The 17525-nt window shown below is 39.1% G+C and overlaps 1 protein-coding gene across 1 annotated transcript in view; it reads left to right on the top strand.

Moving 5' to 3' along the window:
* Positions 1-16835, top strand: part of DCC (DCC netrin 1 receptor) — a 401229-nt gene extending 384394 nt beyond the window's left edge. Inside the window, exons 22-23 of the mRNA XM_042447857.1 lie at positions 7601-7743; positions 10701-16835. Coding sequence (XP_042303791.1) covers positions 7601-7743; positions 10701-10790 — 233 coding nt within the window. The 3' untranslated portion in view covers positions 10791-16835. The remainder of the gene's footprint in view (positions 1-7600; positions 7744-10700) is intronic.
* Positions 16836-17525: the final 690 nt, after the last annotated feature.

Here is a 17525-nt window from a genome sequence, read left to right as displayed (position 1 = left end):
TTAAAATTATTGAAGCTACTATATTAATAAAAATAGGATTTTTATTTTCAAAATAAAAATCTTCAATAGGATTGTACCCACCATGGTTATTTAGTATGGTGGGGAAGCACATGCATAACAGAAATCTTGTTGAGGACATTTACAAACACAGATCTTTCAGTTTAAAAAAATCCTCTCAGCAGATAGTCAAGCCAGTTTTTCAGTCACTTAAATGTTGCTACAGTTCTCTGCAGAGAGTCAGCATGGTGCAGTGGTTTGAGTATTCGATTATGGAGATTATCACATGGGAGACAGGACATCATTGTCCTGTACCTATCCTGAGAAATCCCATCCCCATCCCCATCCCATCTGAGTGTGATAATCTCTTATGACTCTAGAAGCCAAGGTTTGAATCCTGACTCAGCCATCGAAACCCACTTTTTCTTCTTTTCTTATTAGCATACAGTTTCATATTGTTACTTCTCCCCAATTTAATGAAGTGGGAATGCTGCTGCACTGTTTAGAGATGTTGCTGCACTGTTTAGTTTCATTTAGTTGAGAGACCAATGGAAGCTGATTGTGCTTATATAATATTTACTGCATTTAGAAATGTCATACAAGAGTACATGCGAAGCTAATGAACTCAAATAAATAGAGAGTACAGCTTGCATTAGATTACCAGGAAGCCATTTATGTGGCCTCCCCCCACAGATCTGCCCCAGTCAGAGGTTGAAATCGCCAGTTCTTTCTTCTCCCTTTGCCAAACCTTCTCCATGCTCTAATGGGTATCTCTTTCCAAAAATGAAGAGATTTCTCAGGCATCAAGGGATCATCTCCTGTCGTTAGACACACTGATGAAACATCATCCCAGGTGATTAGCAGGTAACCAGCTGCACAGAATGATAGTCTGTCAAGCAACCACCACGCCATGTAGATGCAAGTAAGCAATGCAGTATTGGCAGTGTGTTTTCCAAAGTGTGATTGCCTATTTGACTGCAGCTTGGTGGAAACAGCATTGCTTATACAGGGAGCTTGACTGCAGATGCAAGAAATGATGTACAGCTGCAATATGTTTGGACGTGCCAGTATTTTAATTAATTAAACTAATTAATTAATTAATTTTAATTTGTTTTATTTATATATCGCTATTCCAAAGATCATAGCGGTGAACAGAAAGTAAGCTAATTAGCAAGTAAATTTTTAATTTTTCTTCAGACTAAATTGTTTCTTTTCTAAAGAAAATATCTTGACAAATGCTGGAATGTTTTATTTCTCTTTAGGGCACTTCCTAAGCTATTGAATTTTAATCTTCCCCAGAATAACATTTGGCAAAATGTTCCCATCCTGTTTCACCATAAATGAATGCTGGATTCAATTACAGAGCCACTTTCCATGGGATCTCATATTCGTGTATTTGTTATATTTATATCTTACCTTACCGCCAATGAGCTCAAGTTGGCACACACTGCTCTCTCTGAAGTTCCCTCCTCACCAACCTGTTGAGGTCCATTAAACCATTTTTTTATTTGAAAAAATTCTCCCATGTTAGGCAGGAAATCTTTTCCATTAGTCCAAACTTTAAAGATATTGTTCAAGGTGTTGCATACATTTTGAGGATTGGGCCCAACACTCTAGATAGCTGACCTTTATCTTTAAAGTTCAGACTAAAATGTGGAATGGATATATCACTCCAATGGTAAGAAAGCCAGCAGCCACTATGGTTAAAACAGTACTCTATCCAATAATAGTGAAAGGTGGGAGGTTTTGGGGGGACAGACAAAAATGAATGCAATTCTTCACTCAGTGTATTGTTGAACTGTTGAATTTGCTTGTACTGGTGAGCACTATGGCCACCAATTTGGATACATGTAAAAAGGGATTAAGCCATAGTTCATAATCCCTACAGCCATATCATCTTGATCCCATCTGATTGTGGGGGCCAGTCATACTACCTTTTAACCCGGTTTTGAAATCGATTCTTCCACGTGAAGTTCATATTGGGCCCAATTCTGTCACAATCCATGTCGAGGCTTGCACAAGGAAATGCCCCTTAGCGCGGGCTATCGAGATTCAGCTAAAATCCGTCTTTTCTGAAAAGACTCGGGTTCTGCGAAATATGAACTTGCCCTCGATCATGATTGGGGCAAATTCAGGGAGGGATTAAGGTCAGAGGGAGGTCAGAGCATTCCCTCCCCTCATCGGAGGGGGAGGAGGAGGAGGAAAGAGACGAAGGAAAAAGGGGAATCTGGAGGAAAGGGTGACAGGAGGCAAAAGGGGAAATCAGGGTGACGAGGGCTGCAAAGGGCTGTCAGAGGGAGGGTGGGAGGGAGTGGAGAAAGTGGTGGAGGAGGAGGAGGAGGAGGAAGGAGCCATGGGGAGAAGGGAACTATGGAAGGCATTTTATAACGGAGCAGGAGGAGGAGGATGAAGGAGCCAGGGCAGCTCAGAGGAGGGGAGGGTCAGAAGGAAGGAGGAGGAAGAGGATTGCCAAGGGAAATTGGGCTGCAGGGCCAAGCTGGGGGATGTAGGGAAATCAGGCTGCAGCAGAAGGAGCCTCTTTTATTTTTGACAGTTTATGTGCATTATTTTTGGGGTGACATGTCTGTGTGCTTGCTTGTGCTACTTTCATTTCCTCTTGCTCCTGGATTATTATTATTATTATTATTATTATTATTATTATTAGTGTTATATGAGGATGCTACAGTCAGAATGCCTGCGCTGCATTTCCCCTTTTATTCCCAATTGATTCCATGGGTCAGCTGGAACTGACAGGTAACTCTCTCTCAGCCTCAGTGGAAGGCAATGGCAAAGCTCCTCTGAAGAGAATGTAGCAGGAGGAAAGGGGTCAGTTCAGGTCAGGTCACAGGCACGGCACGAACGGAGCTCCCATCAGGCACCTTCAACTCCCCCCCCCTTTTTTATTTTTTAAAATTATTTTAGACAAAATACGTGCATGTTTTTTTTTCTTGAGGCAGATATATAGATGGATAGAACATGGCTAGCTGCTTGTTCCCTTTCACTTTCATTTGCTGGCTTCCAGCAAAGGGGAAATGTTGCAAAGGGCAAGACTGAATGCTACAATTCGAATGTTACATTTGTTGCTCTTGTCAATTTGGCAAATTGGCAAAATTATACATGCTTTTGCTACTGTCTAGTCTAAGGGGTAGACCTGAACTCCTTTTAAAAGCAAAAAAACAATGAATGGCAATTGCATCCTTTTCTGGCATTTCCGAGGTGAGGAATTTATTATTATTGTTGTTGTTGTTGTTGTTGTTGTTGTTGTTATTACATGTGGAAGAGGCATTCTGGGGTGGCAAGGAGTGGGGGATACAGGATGCATTAGCTTGCATTTTGGTGTTGAAAATGTTGCCAAGGGCAGATCATTACCTGCACTGACCCAAATGCCCACAACACACACAGACACACAAAATTTTAAATTTGATTTGACAAAATGTGCGCATTTTGTGCCTGGCTCTTTTTTTAAAAAAAGGAGGGGGGAAGCACACTTCCAATGCCCCAATGAGTACTGCAAACGTGACAATTGCTTGATTGAAAGCAGGTGCCTTCATGTTAAACCCAATTTCTTGTAGAAGGCATTCGGGTTAAAATGCCCCTGAATTGTAGTGGGCACTTGCTAACAGAGAGATTTGGGAGGGGGGCCTCCGAATCTGCCCAGTTCCTTCAGGAGCATACCCACCAGTGGGAATGTGGTCTTGGAAGCTAAGCAGAGTCGGTCCTGGTTAATTCTTGGATGGGAATACCAGGTGCTATAGGCCTTTTAGGAGAGCCAGCGTGGTGTAGTGGTTTGGGCACTGAACTATGACACTGGAGACCAGGGTCTGAATCCCTGTTTGGCTATGGATAACCTTGGCCACATCACACTCTCTCAGCCTCAAAGGAAGGCAAAGGCAAAACTCCTCTGAACAAATCTTACCAAGAAAGCCCCTTGATAGGGTTACCTTAGTGTAGCCATAAGTCAGAAACAACTTGAAGGCATACAACAGAAACAACTTGAAGGCATACAACTAAAACAACTGATCCATCAGGATTTTTTTATTTCCATGTTAATTGTACTATTTTCCCATGGAACCTGCAGCCTGATTGAACATCATGCAGTGGAACAACTCACAGCATCAAAATAACTTCAAGCAGTCCTAGTTAAATACTTCTCCTTGGTTTCTTCTTTTTCTTCTTTTTTTGTACTTTGTACTATTTTAAAAAGCACAGGCACACAGTTATCTCCTAGGGATGAGTATATCTTATGTTCCTTCTTTGAGGTTGGAAGAAGTTCAGCAAAACCAGTTATTAAAGAACTCATTTATTATAGTGAAGATAGCCAAGCGATTGTATCTTTTGAAGCATTTACTTCTCTCCCCCCCCCCGCTTTTTTTTTTTAAGCTTTTCCTTCTTTTCATTTCACTTAAACTTGGATTATCAAAGAGATCCAGGCATACAGGAAATGTCTGATCCTTTATTCTTTTTCTTTTTTTGTCTCTTGCTTGCTTGCAGAAAGGTACTTATCACTAACAAAGTGCAGCGTGGCACTCTAATTTGGGAGCGCATCCGTTCTGACTTTGAATAGTCTTAAGCTTTTGCTGAAGCAACCCACTGTACTTTAGCATTTAATTAAAATTAATGTAAAATTATAAACCCAGTTCTTAGAAACAGGGGGAAGGAAGAGAAATTTGATGCATGTTTTAAAAAAACCTATTATCTCACTATCCTGTTTTGGTTTTGAAAGAATTATGTATCGCATTAAATAGCTTAACTACAAGCTAAGAGTTTGCTGGAACAGCTCTTTCAATTTTTGTTCCATTATTTATGGATAGAGAAACAAATTGGCTGCATCAATGGAATGGACTTTGAAACTAGATGCAATATCACGCATTACTTTAAACACACATAATCCTGGTTGTTGTTGTTGTTGTTGTTGTTGTTGTTGTTGTTTGCTTTCAAGTCATTTGTGACTTATGGTAACCCTAAGTCAAACCTATCATGCTTTGTTTTGTTTTTGCATTTTATGACTGAGACCTCGTGAAAACCCTTGTGATGTCATGGGTGCAGACCCTGGTGATGTCATTAAGCAGGATGTCTTAAGCATGGCTGCACAGAATATGCCATTCAAATTAAAAATCACCATATCTCACAAATGAGGAAAAATACACACAGAGAGACACACTTCAAGGAAGTGCTCCCTATCCCTAAGATACCTCCACTTCTCACCTTTAGACTTGAGAAGAGTGGCCAGGATCCAGGCCAGGCTATGGGATCTGAGATCTTAACTGAATCAACTGAATTTATATAAATACTGACATACAAATTCCCAGGTGACCCTGAGATTCCAGGCCCTGAGACTCTAGGCCAGGCTCTGGGATTTGAGATCTTAACTGAATCAATTGAATGTATATAAGTACTGACTTACAAAATCCCAGGTGATGCAACGGAGCTACTCTAGGTGAGGCTGAAATGTTTGGAGTCTCTTATTCCAGGGTTTCACAGGCTGCTGAGGGGAACCAATATTTTTTTCCCTTGTGTACCAAGGACTGGCATCATATTTATTCCCATTGGCTACAATTGCTACTTTCTTTCCTGGAAGCCTGCTTGGCACTAGTAACCAGTAGCTCAGGGAAGCCTGCTTGGCACTAGTAACCAGTAGCTCATTGGTCTAGGTCCACCACCTTGAGTAGTCCTGTCTCAAAGGCAGTGTATTCCACTGTCAAATAGCTCTTACTGTCAGAAAATTCTTCCTAATGTTTAGGTGGAATCTTTTTTCCTATACTTGAGTCCATTGCTCCATGTCCTCATCCCTGAAGAAGTAGAAAACAAGCTTCCTCCATCCTCAAAATGACAGCCTTTCCGATATTTAAACAAGACTGCCATGTCATCTCCTAACCTTCTCTTCCCCAGGCTAAACATACCCAGCTCCCTAAGCTGTTCCTCCTAGGGCATGGTTTCAAAACCTTTCACCATTTTGGTTTCCCTGCTCTAGATATGGTCCAACCCTGTGAACCAGAATAACTCCATCCTCACTGCCCACAAAATTCCTTCTAATTTTGTGCCCAAATGGTTCTGCTTACCATAGCTACACATTTATATTGCTTTATTGTGGAGCTTCGAAACATTTTCTTACCATGCTGGATAGGAGATTCTGGGAGTTTTTGTCCACACAGAGAGACCTTTTGCTGAGTTTTGCTAGTTTCATGTGATGATTTTCCTCCAAGTGATTTTGGACTCCTGCAAGAGAGCAGAAAATCCTTTCCTTGAGAACCTTAGCTGTCCTTTACTCTGTTGACCAGCTATTGACAGAAGACCAGGCTCCTAGTATTTGGACATCTTTGTTAATTTAATTCTCAAAGAAAGTAATGAGTAAGTTTAGCAATTTTCCTCCTGCTGCAAAAAAAGTCCTTAAAAAATGAATGGTTTTCAAAGACTATTGGCAGCTTGGTAGTATTCTGTGGGGAGGGGGGACCCAAGCCCTTGTAGGTTTAAGGTATTTTAGACTGCCTGTTTTGTTTGGAGGAAAAGAAGTAGCAACCACTACTTACCCCTCTGACAAAAACATAACTACAGTACCAGCACAGATTTGTGCCAACCACAATTTCTTCTCCTAAAAGCTGAAAGTGAAAGATGCAAGTAGAAGTCACTTGCCTGGCAGAACATCAAAAACTCTTCAAGACATAGTTATTACCTATAAAGCCCTGAACATACAGTAGAAGACCACCACCACCCTTGCATCTCATACAGACCTCTAATATCATTTGCCTTTTAAAAACCATAGAAAGCTACCTAATACTGAGTGAAACTATTGGGCCATGTATCCAAAAAGGGTCAACTCTGACTAGCCGCAGCACTCCAGAATTTCAGGCACAATTTTTCCTATCCCCATCTGGAGACCCTTTGTATACCCTGGTACTCCATCCTGGTCCCTTTCAGGTTCTAACATGGTCGAACACTACTTAGCATTTGAAATTAGTCAGGATTGGTTGCATTCAAAGTGGAATGATGCTAGTTCTATCTATGCGCCACCATTTCCATTGGCATCCCTATAGTTATATTTAACTTCTTCAGAGATTTTCATAACCTGAGAACATTTTGAAAGCAATATAATATCACCAATTTGATGGGAGTTCATCTTTATGAGAGGAAGCAGAGATTTACAAAATTTAATATGCTTGGCACCGAACTCCAAACTATAGGTACAGTATAGACCTTTTATTCCAATAGATCTCAATAGAAAAGATTGGGGGCATACCTAGTTACTCCTCTGAGATCAACAAAATGTTATGAAGTGACTAAGACTTGCTTGATTTTGCCCCAAATTTACTTGGAAATGTGTGGGATTATTTTCAGTTCAGTAGTTGCATATTTCAATTTGCATAAAGCTGTAGCTTTCATTCAACCGAGCTATTTTCTTAGATCTTATGTGAATCTTACACTGTTTTCATTTTAGATGTTATTTGCTATGCTAAATATTTAAAGTGCAATAAATTATAACTTTTCAATCAGCACAGGAATAAGATATAGACCTTTGAAATCTACATGCATGCTAATGTTGCTTCTGCCTTCTTCCAGATGTGATTCTCTCAGTAATGTTGTCCCAATTTGCCCATTTCTTTTTCAGCACCCAGCCTTCCCAAGGCTCAGGTTAAGACAGCATCACTTGGACTAGCTGGAAAAGCAAGATCTCCTCTGCTTCCCGTCTCAGTACCGACCGCTCCAGAAGCATCAGAAGAGGGTCACAAACAAACAGAAGATCCTGCAAATGTAAGAATAAGTTGAGAGTTCTAGTTTGAAGATGCTAGTGTGATGATGTTGTGTCATCAGCCTCATGCTATATTCAATCCCATGAAGAAAAGTGGTGGTCAGTCTCTTCCATGTTGGTGGGTTGGAGAATCCATCCCATATTTTAATCTCATCTTTATTTCTTTGTTTTTGAATGAATGGTTAAAATATTTTTATTAAGGATTAAAAATTTAACACATAAAAGATCAATATAGATTGGCATAGACATGAATATACAAGCATCTAACAGTAACTCCTTTCTCCCACCTACCTCCTCTTAAAAAGACTTCCTGCTTACTTTCTATTTGGTTTTGAATAAAGATATTCTCCTCCCTTTTAATCTTGTAAATTCCTCTTCTAGCCTAAATATTTGGCCTGTTGTGGGTATTATTCCACCACATTGCATAATATATGTAAATACAAAAAGAAGATAGAAGAAATAAGAAAAACAAAGCAACTTTCCATTACCTATCAAACCTCATCACACTAATATTAGTACGACGATAGTCTCATCTTTAAAAGAGTTGCCCAAGGTGTCGAACCATATCTGCAAAATAGGTTTGCTATTACAGATAGATAATTTAACATTTGGGCTAAATCCTGGAAGAAAATCATCATCCCACTGACACGGAAGCCAACAGCCAATTCAAATAGTTTTTGAACAGATAAAATGCATTAATCTGTCACAGAATTAACAGAAAAAAGGGGGAGGAAAAGGGGGAATCTAGCAGCACCTTAAGACTAATTGGTTTATTTTAGCATGACCTTTCCCTGTGATATTCCTCCTCCCTCATTTTGGGTGGTCCATTGTAAAAGTAACTGAAAATTTCAGTTCCCTCACAAAAGAGAGTTATCTCTTATTAAGTTATAATTGCGGTGTATTATAGTTATCCCTTCATTACTGGAAAAAAGGATCAGTTCCAATTAGCAAGTTATTTCTAACTGCTTTTCTTGACCTCTGCAATGCAGGGGGATCATCTGGCGAACTTTTGTAATAGCCACATGGAAGCATTTTTAGCCACCGCATGAGGGAAGATTTCAATCTATCTCTCATGGATTTCATCCTCCTTCATATCCTTACAGAAATATTCAGCTCTGGAGATTTTCTCCCTTCCATTTCCCCTTTTCTTTTAGTTTTCATCACAGCTTTTGCTCCACAACCATAATGCAGCTACCATGGTTTAGAGTCCATTGTTTGCCAGTGTCAGTGGCTACTGAAACAATTGGTAACTGAAATGGGCATGAAGCACAGTCAGCAGGTGGGCATAATCTATTGCTCCACAGCATCATCCCAGGTCAGCATCTGGATTCTGTCAGGTCCTTTTTTTTTCTTTTTTCTTTTTTGTCTCTGAACATTTTCCAGACCTTGGTGGCTGTGCTGTATAGAGCAAGATAAGGCAGCCCAGCATCTCGCCATTGGAAAGGAATGAAAAAAGCTGATTTTCTGGAAATAACTGGTATAAAAAGCCCTTGAGCTCAGAACATCTCAGTTGCAAATGAGGCTAGAATGGTCTCCTGCTTGCTGTTCTTCTATAGGTCAGGAAAGTTTATTCCTACAAGCTTTTAAAACTGCAAGATTTTTAAAGCAAGGGCTTTAGACTGAGGGTGCTGCCTTGGTTTTTACTGAACTACTTTCTGTTGTGTGCTTTAAATTGTTTTAATGTTTTGCATAGTTTAGTTCCATTTTAATGTTGACTTTTGCATGCTTTCCCCTATACTGACTTTGTTTTAAATTGCAAGCTGCCTTGAGTCCCAATTTTGGGACCAGCAATCACTGCAGATGATAAAGTGTTAATTAATAATATGTATTGTACTTTTAGTGCTAGGGATGGAGTGGAGCCCTGGTGGTGCAGTGGTTAAATGCCTGTACTGCAAGCCACAAGGTGGTGAATTTGATCCCAGGGGCTACAAGGTCCCCTCATCCTTGCATCCTTCCATAGGCCACTAAAATGAATACCCAGCTTGTTGGAGGCAATTAGCTTACACATTGTAAACTGCTTAGGGAGTGCTTGGTTCACTGATAAGCACTACAGAAATGTACCTGCTATATAATGGAGCCCTGGTGGCGTAGTGGTTAAATGCCTGTACTGCAGCCATTCACTCAAGACCACAAAGTTGTGAGTTCAAGACCAGCAAAAGGGCCCAAGCTCGACTCAGGTTTGCATCCTTCTGAGGTCGCTAAAATGAGTACCCAGACTGTTGGGGACAAATTAGCTTACTTGCTATTCACCGCTATGATCTTTGGAATAGCAGTATATAAATAAAACAAAACAAAAAAACAAATTATTATATTGCTGCCCCAAATGTAAAAATAATTGAGTCAAGCCCAGGCACTCTCCAAAATCCACCTGAAAAGCCTTGCTGCTGTATCAGCCAAAAATGTTTTGTATCACTGGCAAACAAGGTATAGTCAGCCCTTTTTATACACGGATTTTTTATACATGGATTCAAGCATCCACGGTTTGAATATATTTAAACAAAGTATAAATTTCAAATATCAAACCTTGATTTTCCATTTTTATAAGGGACACAATTTTGCTCTGTCATTATATTTAATGTGACTTGAGCATACACTGATCTTGTCATCCACGGAGGATCTTGGATATATATAACAAGGGTCCACTGAACTGAATGATGACACATCCAGCCCCCTCCTGCCAGTGCCCCAGGGTACAACAAGCAGCAAGATAAGAGGGCCAGATATTTCATATTTTAATGCCCCACTCACCATGGTATGGGTGCCAGGCTTTTAACATGGATTTTAGAGACATTTAAGTTTATGGCAAGGGTACCATGATTGCTAATATGCATAGCAACAATTACAAAGCCTTAAGTCTAGTTTATGATATCACACATACTGAGTTGGATGCCAGCTATCATCTTCTATTCAGCTTCAGCTTCAATAAATAAATAAATAAAGTTGGTTCCTTTCTTCTCAGGTATATGAACAGGATGATCTGAGTGAACAAATGGCTAGTTTGGAGGGCCTAATGAAGCAACTTAATGCCATCACAGGCTCAGCCTTCTGAAAGCTTTGAATGAGGAATAGAAGAATGGAGTTACCCAGGAACATTGCAGCATACCAGCGTTTCAAACATACCACCACTCAAAGTCCTCATCTGCTATAAAGCCAACCAACACACCATCAAACCCCATTCTAAGGAGGGATCTTACAGTCTGAAAATAAAATTGTGTGTTCATACAGATCCAGCAACAGTCTGACATAAAGATGAATGAGAAACATTGGGAAGCAAGAAACAAGATGTCTGCACAATAGCCCACACCTCTTGGTGGTAGTTTTGTTCTTCTGGTCTCTCAGGGGGGAGAGGAGTCATAGCTTAGGCCTGTTTGACATATTATCCTGCTGCTAACATTTTGTGGCTCTTAATTACCTTACTTGCATGTGAGAGGTACAACCAATGTTGCCCAAAATGAAATTCAAAGTAAAATGTGGGATTATGCTTCCTTGGGGGAAATTCCTATGAACCCTTGAGGAAAATAAGACATATTCTTCATGCAGTGTCTTCTCTTTGATACATTGTCAATAATACTTCCCAGATATTTTTTTAAAAAAAATCAAACACTTCAGACTTTCTAAAGACAAACTCTATCAGTGAAGTCCATTTGCAATTATATCTGCAAATCCACCGAACATGTAATGGACCACCTCTGGTCCCTGTACTTATGCTGTACTCATCCTTTCCTTTCACTAGGCCTCTCCATTCCCCCAAATTTACCTTTGTGAATTTGCGGGAGTCGGAAAGCAGAATGTATTTATAGAAACAGTAAAGATTTATAGTCTGAGAATGTGTGCAGGGCATCTGTTAAGGACAGACAGCCTGGACCAAGTAGATCCCATTGCACCTCACTTCCAGCATTAATAACTGTTCTACATAAATGTCCAGGTAGGAGTGTCTTGAGTTTTAAATTGTGGTTGGTGCCCCAATTGCAAATTCTCCTTCCAGCTATTATCATCCATTCATAGAGGTACTCTTTGGGCAAGTGGAGAGATTGGATGGACTTCTCCCAGTGCATCAGCATAATCACTTCTGCTAATTCTTATGGTAGTCATGATGGGATAAGATATCACCAAGTAAGCTTTCAAAAAATCTAAGCTAATTATGAGCTTGTCCATCCATCACAAATTGCCACTGGACCTTTTAAAAAATAAAATTAGAAGCAAACCTGCTGTTTCTTCCTTCAGCTGAATATTACAAGATTTTCTAAGGAAGCCAAATGACATTTGATAATACTAGCAACATCGCTCAAAATTTTGGATACATATAATACAAGTTTTAGCCATCTAATATAATTCTTCTGTAGTTTAAATGAGCTCAAACCATGTGGTTGCTGCTTCACACAAGAAACCAAGTAGGTCCGTTTCTCAGCCACAATGACACCATCATGGTAATATGTGAAGCAGGTCTTGGAGGACATTATTTCCTTGTTAGACAGGTTTGTAATTTCATGCTGTAGACCCTACAAGAGCATTGTGACATGCATCTCAAGCCACTGTGAAATCATATGCAATACGTTACTCCTCTTCTTTGTTTTTCTTCATAATTTCAGTGTGAAATATCAGCACATGGCACCAAAGGGGTGGAAGTATTCTCAACAGCACAAAAAAATGAATGCCAATATAGTAATGTTCACACACATAAACACATATATCAGTCACATAACAAGTGGTAGCCATTTTTGAGAGAGAGGTTAATCACTTGTGCAAATCTCCTCATAGCTACATATATGCTTGAATGGAGTTTATGAGTATTGCATCTTTGGCAGGCTGCTAGTGTCTGTATGCATCTGACACCAGGTCTAATATATAATCATTTAGTTCAAAAGAACAGAAGAGAGGCAAGTAATACACATGTGCTACTGATGTTTTGCTCTGTATGTGTGTATGTGTCATAACATGCTCCCTGCAGTAGCAACACGACAGACAATGTCTGCAATTGACATGCCTCTACTTCATCCTAATGCAAAACTGCTCAGTTTCATAAGTCTGCAGCACAGCTTCCAAGGAAGACAGCTTCTTCACGTTAAATCAAGTGTTGAGGTTTGTCATGTTCTAGCAATTCCAAGTTGTAAGCAGTGAGCTAAAAAGACAGAACAGAAACTGGATCATGAGATTTGCTGTGCCAGCAAATAAGTCCCTTGAATAGGATGAGAAGATCATGTCACAAAGTATGACATTTTGCCTGCATTCAGAGGCATTTCACGCAGTACAAATGTTTACAGACAAGCTACCAGAATGTTAGAGAAGAAGAGGGAAAGGAGAAGTCTTTTCACAAAAATGTTTTCATGCTGCTATCAGACAGTGGAAAGCAAAACTGGCTCTTACCATTTACATCAGGATTTGGATTAGAAACGTAAATGATTGCTTTCCTCTCACTCCCATTCCAGTATTCTGGTTTTTTATTGCTGTGTTTTTCCATTGACATCCAGAACTGGTGACATGAACAAAACGTTGTGTGCACACTTCTCATTGCTGTAGTTGCTGCATTCATTCAGAGTTAATCCCTGTTTTTGCAGGCAAATCACCAAAAGGCAACTACATTTGCATATTTATCAGCTATGAGGCTGCGAAAACCCAATGAGAAGGTTTCAGCTGAGTTATTACATTCAGCACTGTCTTTGATTTCAAGCCTGAGTAGGTCATAATTTTAAAAGAGCATGGAAGGGAGAGAGGATCTTTACATCCTAATAGCTCCTTTTATTAGGAAGGTAATTATATGTGAATTCCTGAATAAAATATTTGGAATAAAAATGGCACAGCATCAGAAGTAAAAAAAAACAACAACAACCAGCAAGCTTAAAAAATACACTGTCATATTGGGTAGGAGATTATAGAGGTTGAAGAGAAAATTCAGATGCTTCATTAGAAACGCATGCGTAATTGCAGAAATGTCCCTTTTCCCCTGCCCCCACCAAGCTGTTTATTCAATTTTGTTTAGAATTTAAAGGCAACATTTTCTAATAACTAGGCAGCCTTATTTATTATGGGAGGTTCTGTCAACCAGTTGGCAATGGCACTCATGTGCATCCAATTGTATGGATACTGCACAGCTCAGTCTCATGTTTAAACAAAAGCAAGACTGATAAAATTATTTTCCCAATTTGGCAAGTACAAAAAAAAAAATCTGGGAATTTTGAGTAAATTCATAAGACTGATTTCTGGTGTTCTGTACCTATCGGTAAATCTGAACCTGGATTCAAATGGGCAAGAGCTGAAGAATCAGCCATGCAGGAATGTTATCAATTTAAAGTGTTCCTTTTCAATTCTCTGTGTAGTCCCATCCCTGTGCTATATCTTAAGAACTTTCTGACATTCTAGTCTGAGAGTGTTCCCATTCTTATGTAGGGAACATGGGTGCATAAGACCTATCCATCTGCCCATGCTCTAAGCACTTTCTCACTCAGTTATCTTCTGACCTCTGTAGAAACTGTGTCTTGGAGGTGAGTTAGGTTTTTTCTTTTTTCAAAAAAAAATCTTCTTACAGAGCTACAAATTGCCATCTTTCTTTTGTTGGGTCGCTTTACTGTTTTGAGGAGGTAGATGTTTCGTCTTACTTTGTTTTATTTCTGCTTTTTTATTGATTGAACAATTGAACAAACTATCGCTTTATGGCAAAGTGGAGCATTTTGAATAAATACCAAAGTCCCAGGTTCTAGTGTCTTGCATGGGCAAGAAAAAAACAGTGTTGATAGTTAACATAATAACCAAACATGGAGAAAACACTCAATTGGATTTTCTTTATTCTCAGTGGACAAGAAAGGACTTGGGATGGAAGGCATGTAACATTCCATGAATTTAAAGTAATGTCTACTTCTAAAGCCTAAAGAAATGTTTGGTTCTCATCCACTGCACTTCAGCCTGTCTTGTATTAAGGACCTTCAGCAATGACAAGTTATTTAGCATTCAGACTAATGATGATCTTTAATATTGTAGAAGTTCAAAGTCACTGCCTGTTATATGGAAGATGCCACCACATTCTGTCGAGTAGAAAGAAAGATATAGACACTTCCCCAAAGCCCTTCACACCGCCAGCCAGCTATAAATTGGCTATGAAAATTATACAGGGAGTATCAAAGTCCAAAGAACAAGTCTTCCTGTTCAGGACCTAAATATATAGTATTTTGTTTTCCCTTTCTAAGGCAAACTCATCCTTTCCCATTCAAAAACAGATTCTGACATTTTCCCGTAAAATGGAATGCCTGTCGTATGAAGGGGTGGGTACTGTTCCATTGTTATTCAGATTAGGCTATTCCATTGAAATCAATATGATTTCAACACAAAATACCTATCTTAATCTGGTATTGTTTATAAATGTGCAAACCACTGAACCAGAATTTATACATACAACAGGCATTGTACTCCTATTATCTCATTGTCCAGAAGAGAGAAAATGATTTTCAATCCATTCTCAATACCTGTTAATTTCAAAATTTGTTGAGATTTAGAACAATTTATCTGACAGATCTCCTACTCCTCAAAGAATTCTTATGTTTCGTCCTCATTGTTTTCTGTGCTTTATTGAGATGAAAGATCTTAGAATCAAATCATACCATTTGATCTGTCCATGATACTGAGTTTTCATAAAGTGTATGACAGGCATAGCTATTTTTCTGAATTGCAAGAAGCAGTCAGTTTTGCTTATATTTATTATTGACTTCTTATTGGGCATTTCCCATCATCCTGTATGCATCATCACTTCATTCTTGACCTTTTTGATTGGTCTCAATATATGCTTCAGGACTGATAAAGAACTGAATTCACTGAGCTCATTCTACATGTACTTCACAATTGTGCCTTGCACCCTCAAACTGAGCCTCATTGAGCTTGTGCATCCTAATTTGATCTGTATTTTTTTAGTCTTCTCTGAGTGGTTATTTGTGTTGTCGCATAATCCATTTCTTGCCCTGATGATGTTACTTATTAAATATACTAGCTACTGTTCTAGATGAGAAAGAAGTAAGTGGTGACGTGATTCCTCTACACTCCAGAGCATATGCATATGGCCAGATCCAAATCCCAGTTAACTGTGTGCCAAATCTCTGAACAGAGTTTTAGAACATTCCAGAGATTATTTACATGGGTGCAGAACCTCCTTGACCAAATCAAGCTTGTAATTCAAAGACAACTCTTACCAGAAATACATAAACAAGTTGTGTCTGATTGTAGAAAATGAATGCAAAATGTGTGATTATTCATTCAGTACATAATTCCTATCCATAATGTTTATGTACTGTTAAAGGCTACCTTGTTCCTATTCAAAGTATTCACATCCCCACTGATTAGTAATAGCTAAAGTAGCCATGTAGCAGTAGCTCTGAATGAGAGGGGGAAATGAAAAACAACATTCTATGTTCTCTTGGAGATACTCCATTGAGGCTACATTATGGTGAGGGCCTGCTTTATTGAATATAAGGACTACTTTTCATATTAGTTGCATTTTAATACCTCAGTAGGAAAGGACACATAACCTACCTGACCAGTATTTACTGTCGGACAGAAAAAAATCACAAATAGGTTCGCACTGGTTTGAAGAGCCAGCATATGACTTCCCATGTACAGTCTTCATGAGCTGTGTTACATTCTTTCATCTTAATGGAAATCACAAAGAGAGACATTTTCAACATGTCCTATTCCTTTCCTTAACTGTGGTTTTATGATGCTGTTAAGGAAGAGTGGTTTTCAAAATGGCTCTAAGGTAGCCACATCCATAATAGCAGATTCTGTGACTGACTAGTTCAAACAGAATCTGAGGTTGGTTTTTTGCTAGCTATTTTAGCATTGTTCAATTTTTCAATCATCCCTCCTCCTAATACCCCTTCTTTCCCTCTCCTCCTCCCTTTTAAAAAAATATTTCCCTCTCCTTGAGACTAGTAATAACAGCTTGGTATGAATATGCCATAGAGCCACCGGGCCAATGTTATCTCACTGTTATGCTGTAAATGTCTTGATGAAGAGTGAGGAAGTGATGCTGGTAGATAGAAGGAACAATGCTGTTTTTATTATTGTAAAATAGATCTGGCAATTCCTACCTTTGTGAATTGCCATCATGTTTGGGATGAGGGAGGGAAGGGAGGGAGGGAAGAGGGTACTTTTTATAAGTAATATTTAATTTATTATTTAGAGTGGTTTCCTTGGGATAATTTATGATTGGGGGGGGAGGGATATCTGGTTTGATACCTAGAGCAGTGGTGTATGTTAAAGCTGTGGTGTATCTCATGTCGATATGCGTTGATTTTTGTGTCAACAATGTCCTCCTCTCATACCAGTCTCATTGACGCAGTTTTGTACATGCAGATTTTATGTGAAGTTGAGAAGGACAAGTGTATGTAATCCCTGAAAGGTTTCATTTAACTGGTATGGAAAATACTTGCACATAGTTCTCTAAAACTTTGAAAAGCTTAAATATCTGCTCCTTTCAATGGGAGAGCTTTCTTTTACATGCTTCATTCATATGTTCATTCATATGTTGACATCAATGAGATTTCAAAGTGCTCCTGAAAACCAACAATCCCACACAAAGGCAGGATTTGCTTTTTCCACAAGGAGGATACAAAAGTAGGAATAGATTAATACTTGAATTTTGATTTTTCTCAGTTTCTCTCCCACCCCAACCTCTTTACTCCTATGTCTGTTTTACCATGTGATTTTTAAAAGTCCACACAAAGTTTTATATACATTTTTCTGCATATTTTCTCACTGTGAGTTCATTTATCTATTTTTCCTAATGTACACATTTTGCAAGCAT

This window comes from Sceloporus undulatus, chromosome 2 (assembly GCF_019175285.1).
Source record: "Sceloporus undulatus isolate JIND9_A2432 ecotype Alabama chromosome 2, SceUnd_v1.1, whole genome shotgun sequence".
NCBI classification, from domain to species: domain Eukaryota; kingdom Metazoa; phylum Chordata; class Lepidosauria; order Squamata; family Phrynosomatidae; genus Sceloporus; species Sceloporus undulatus.
This window is presented reverse-complemented; position numbering and strand designations above follow the sequence as displayed.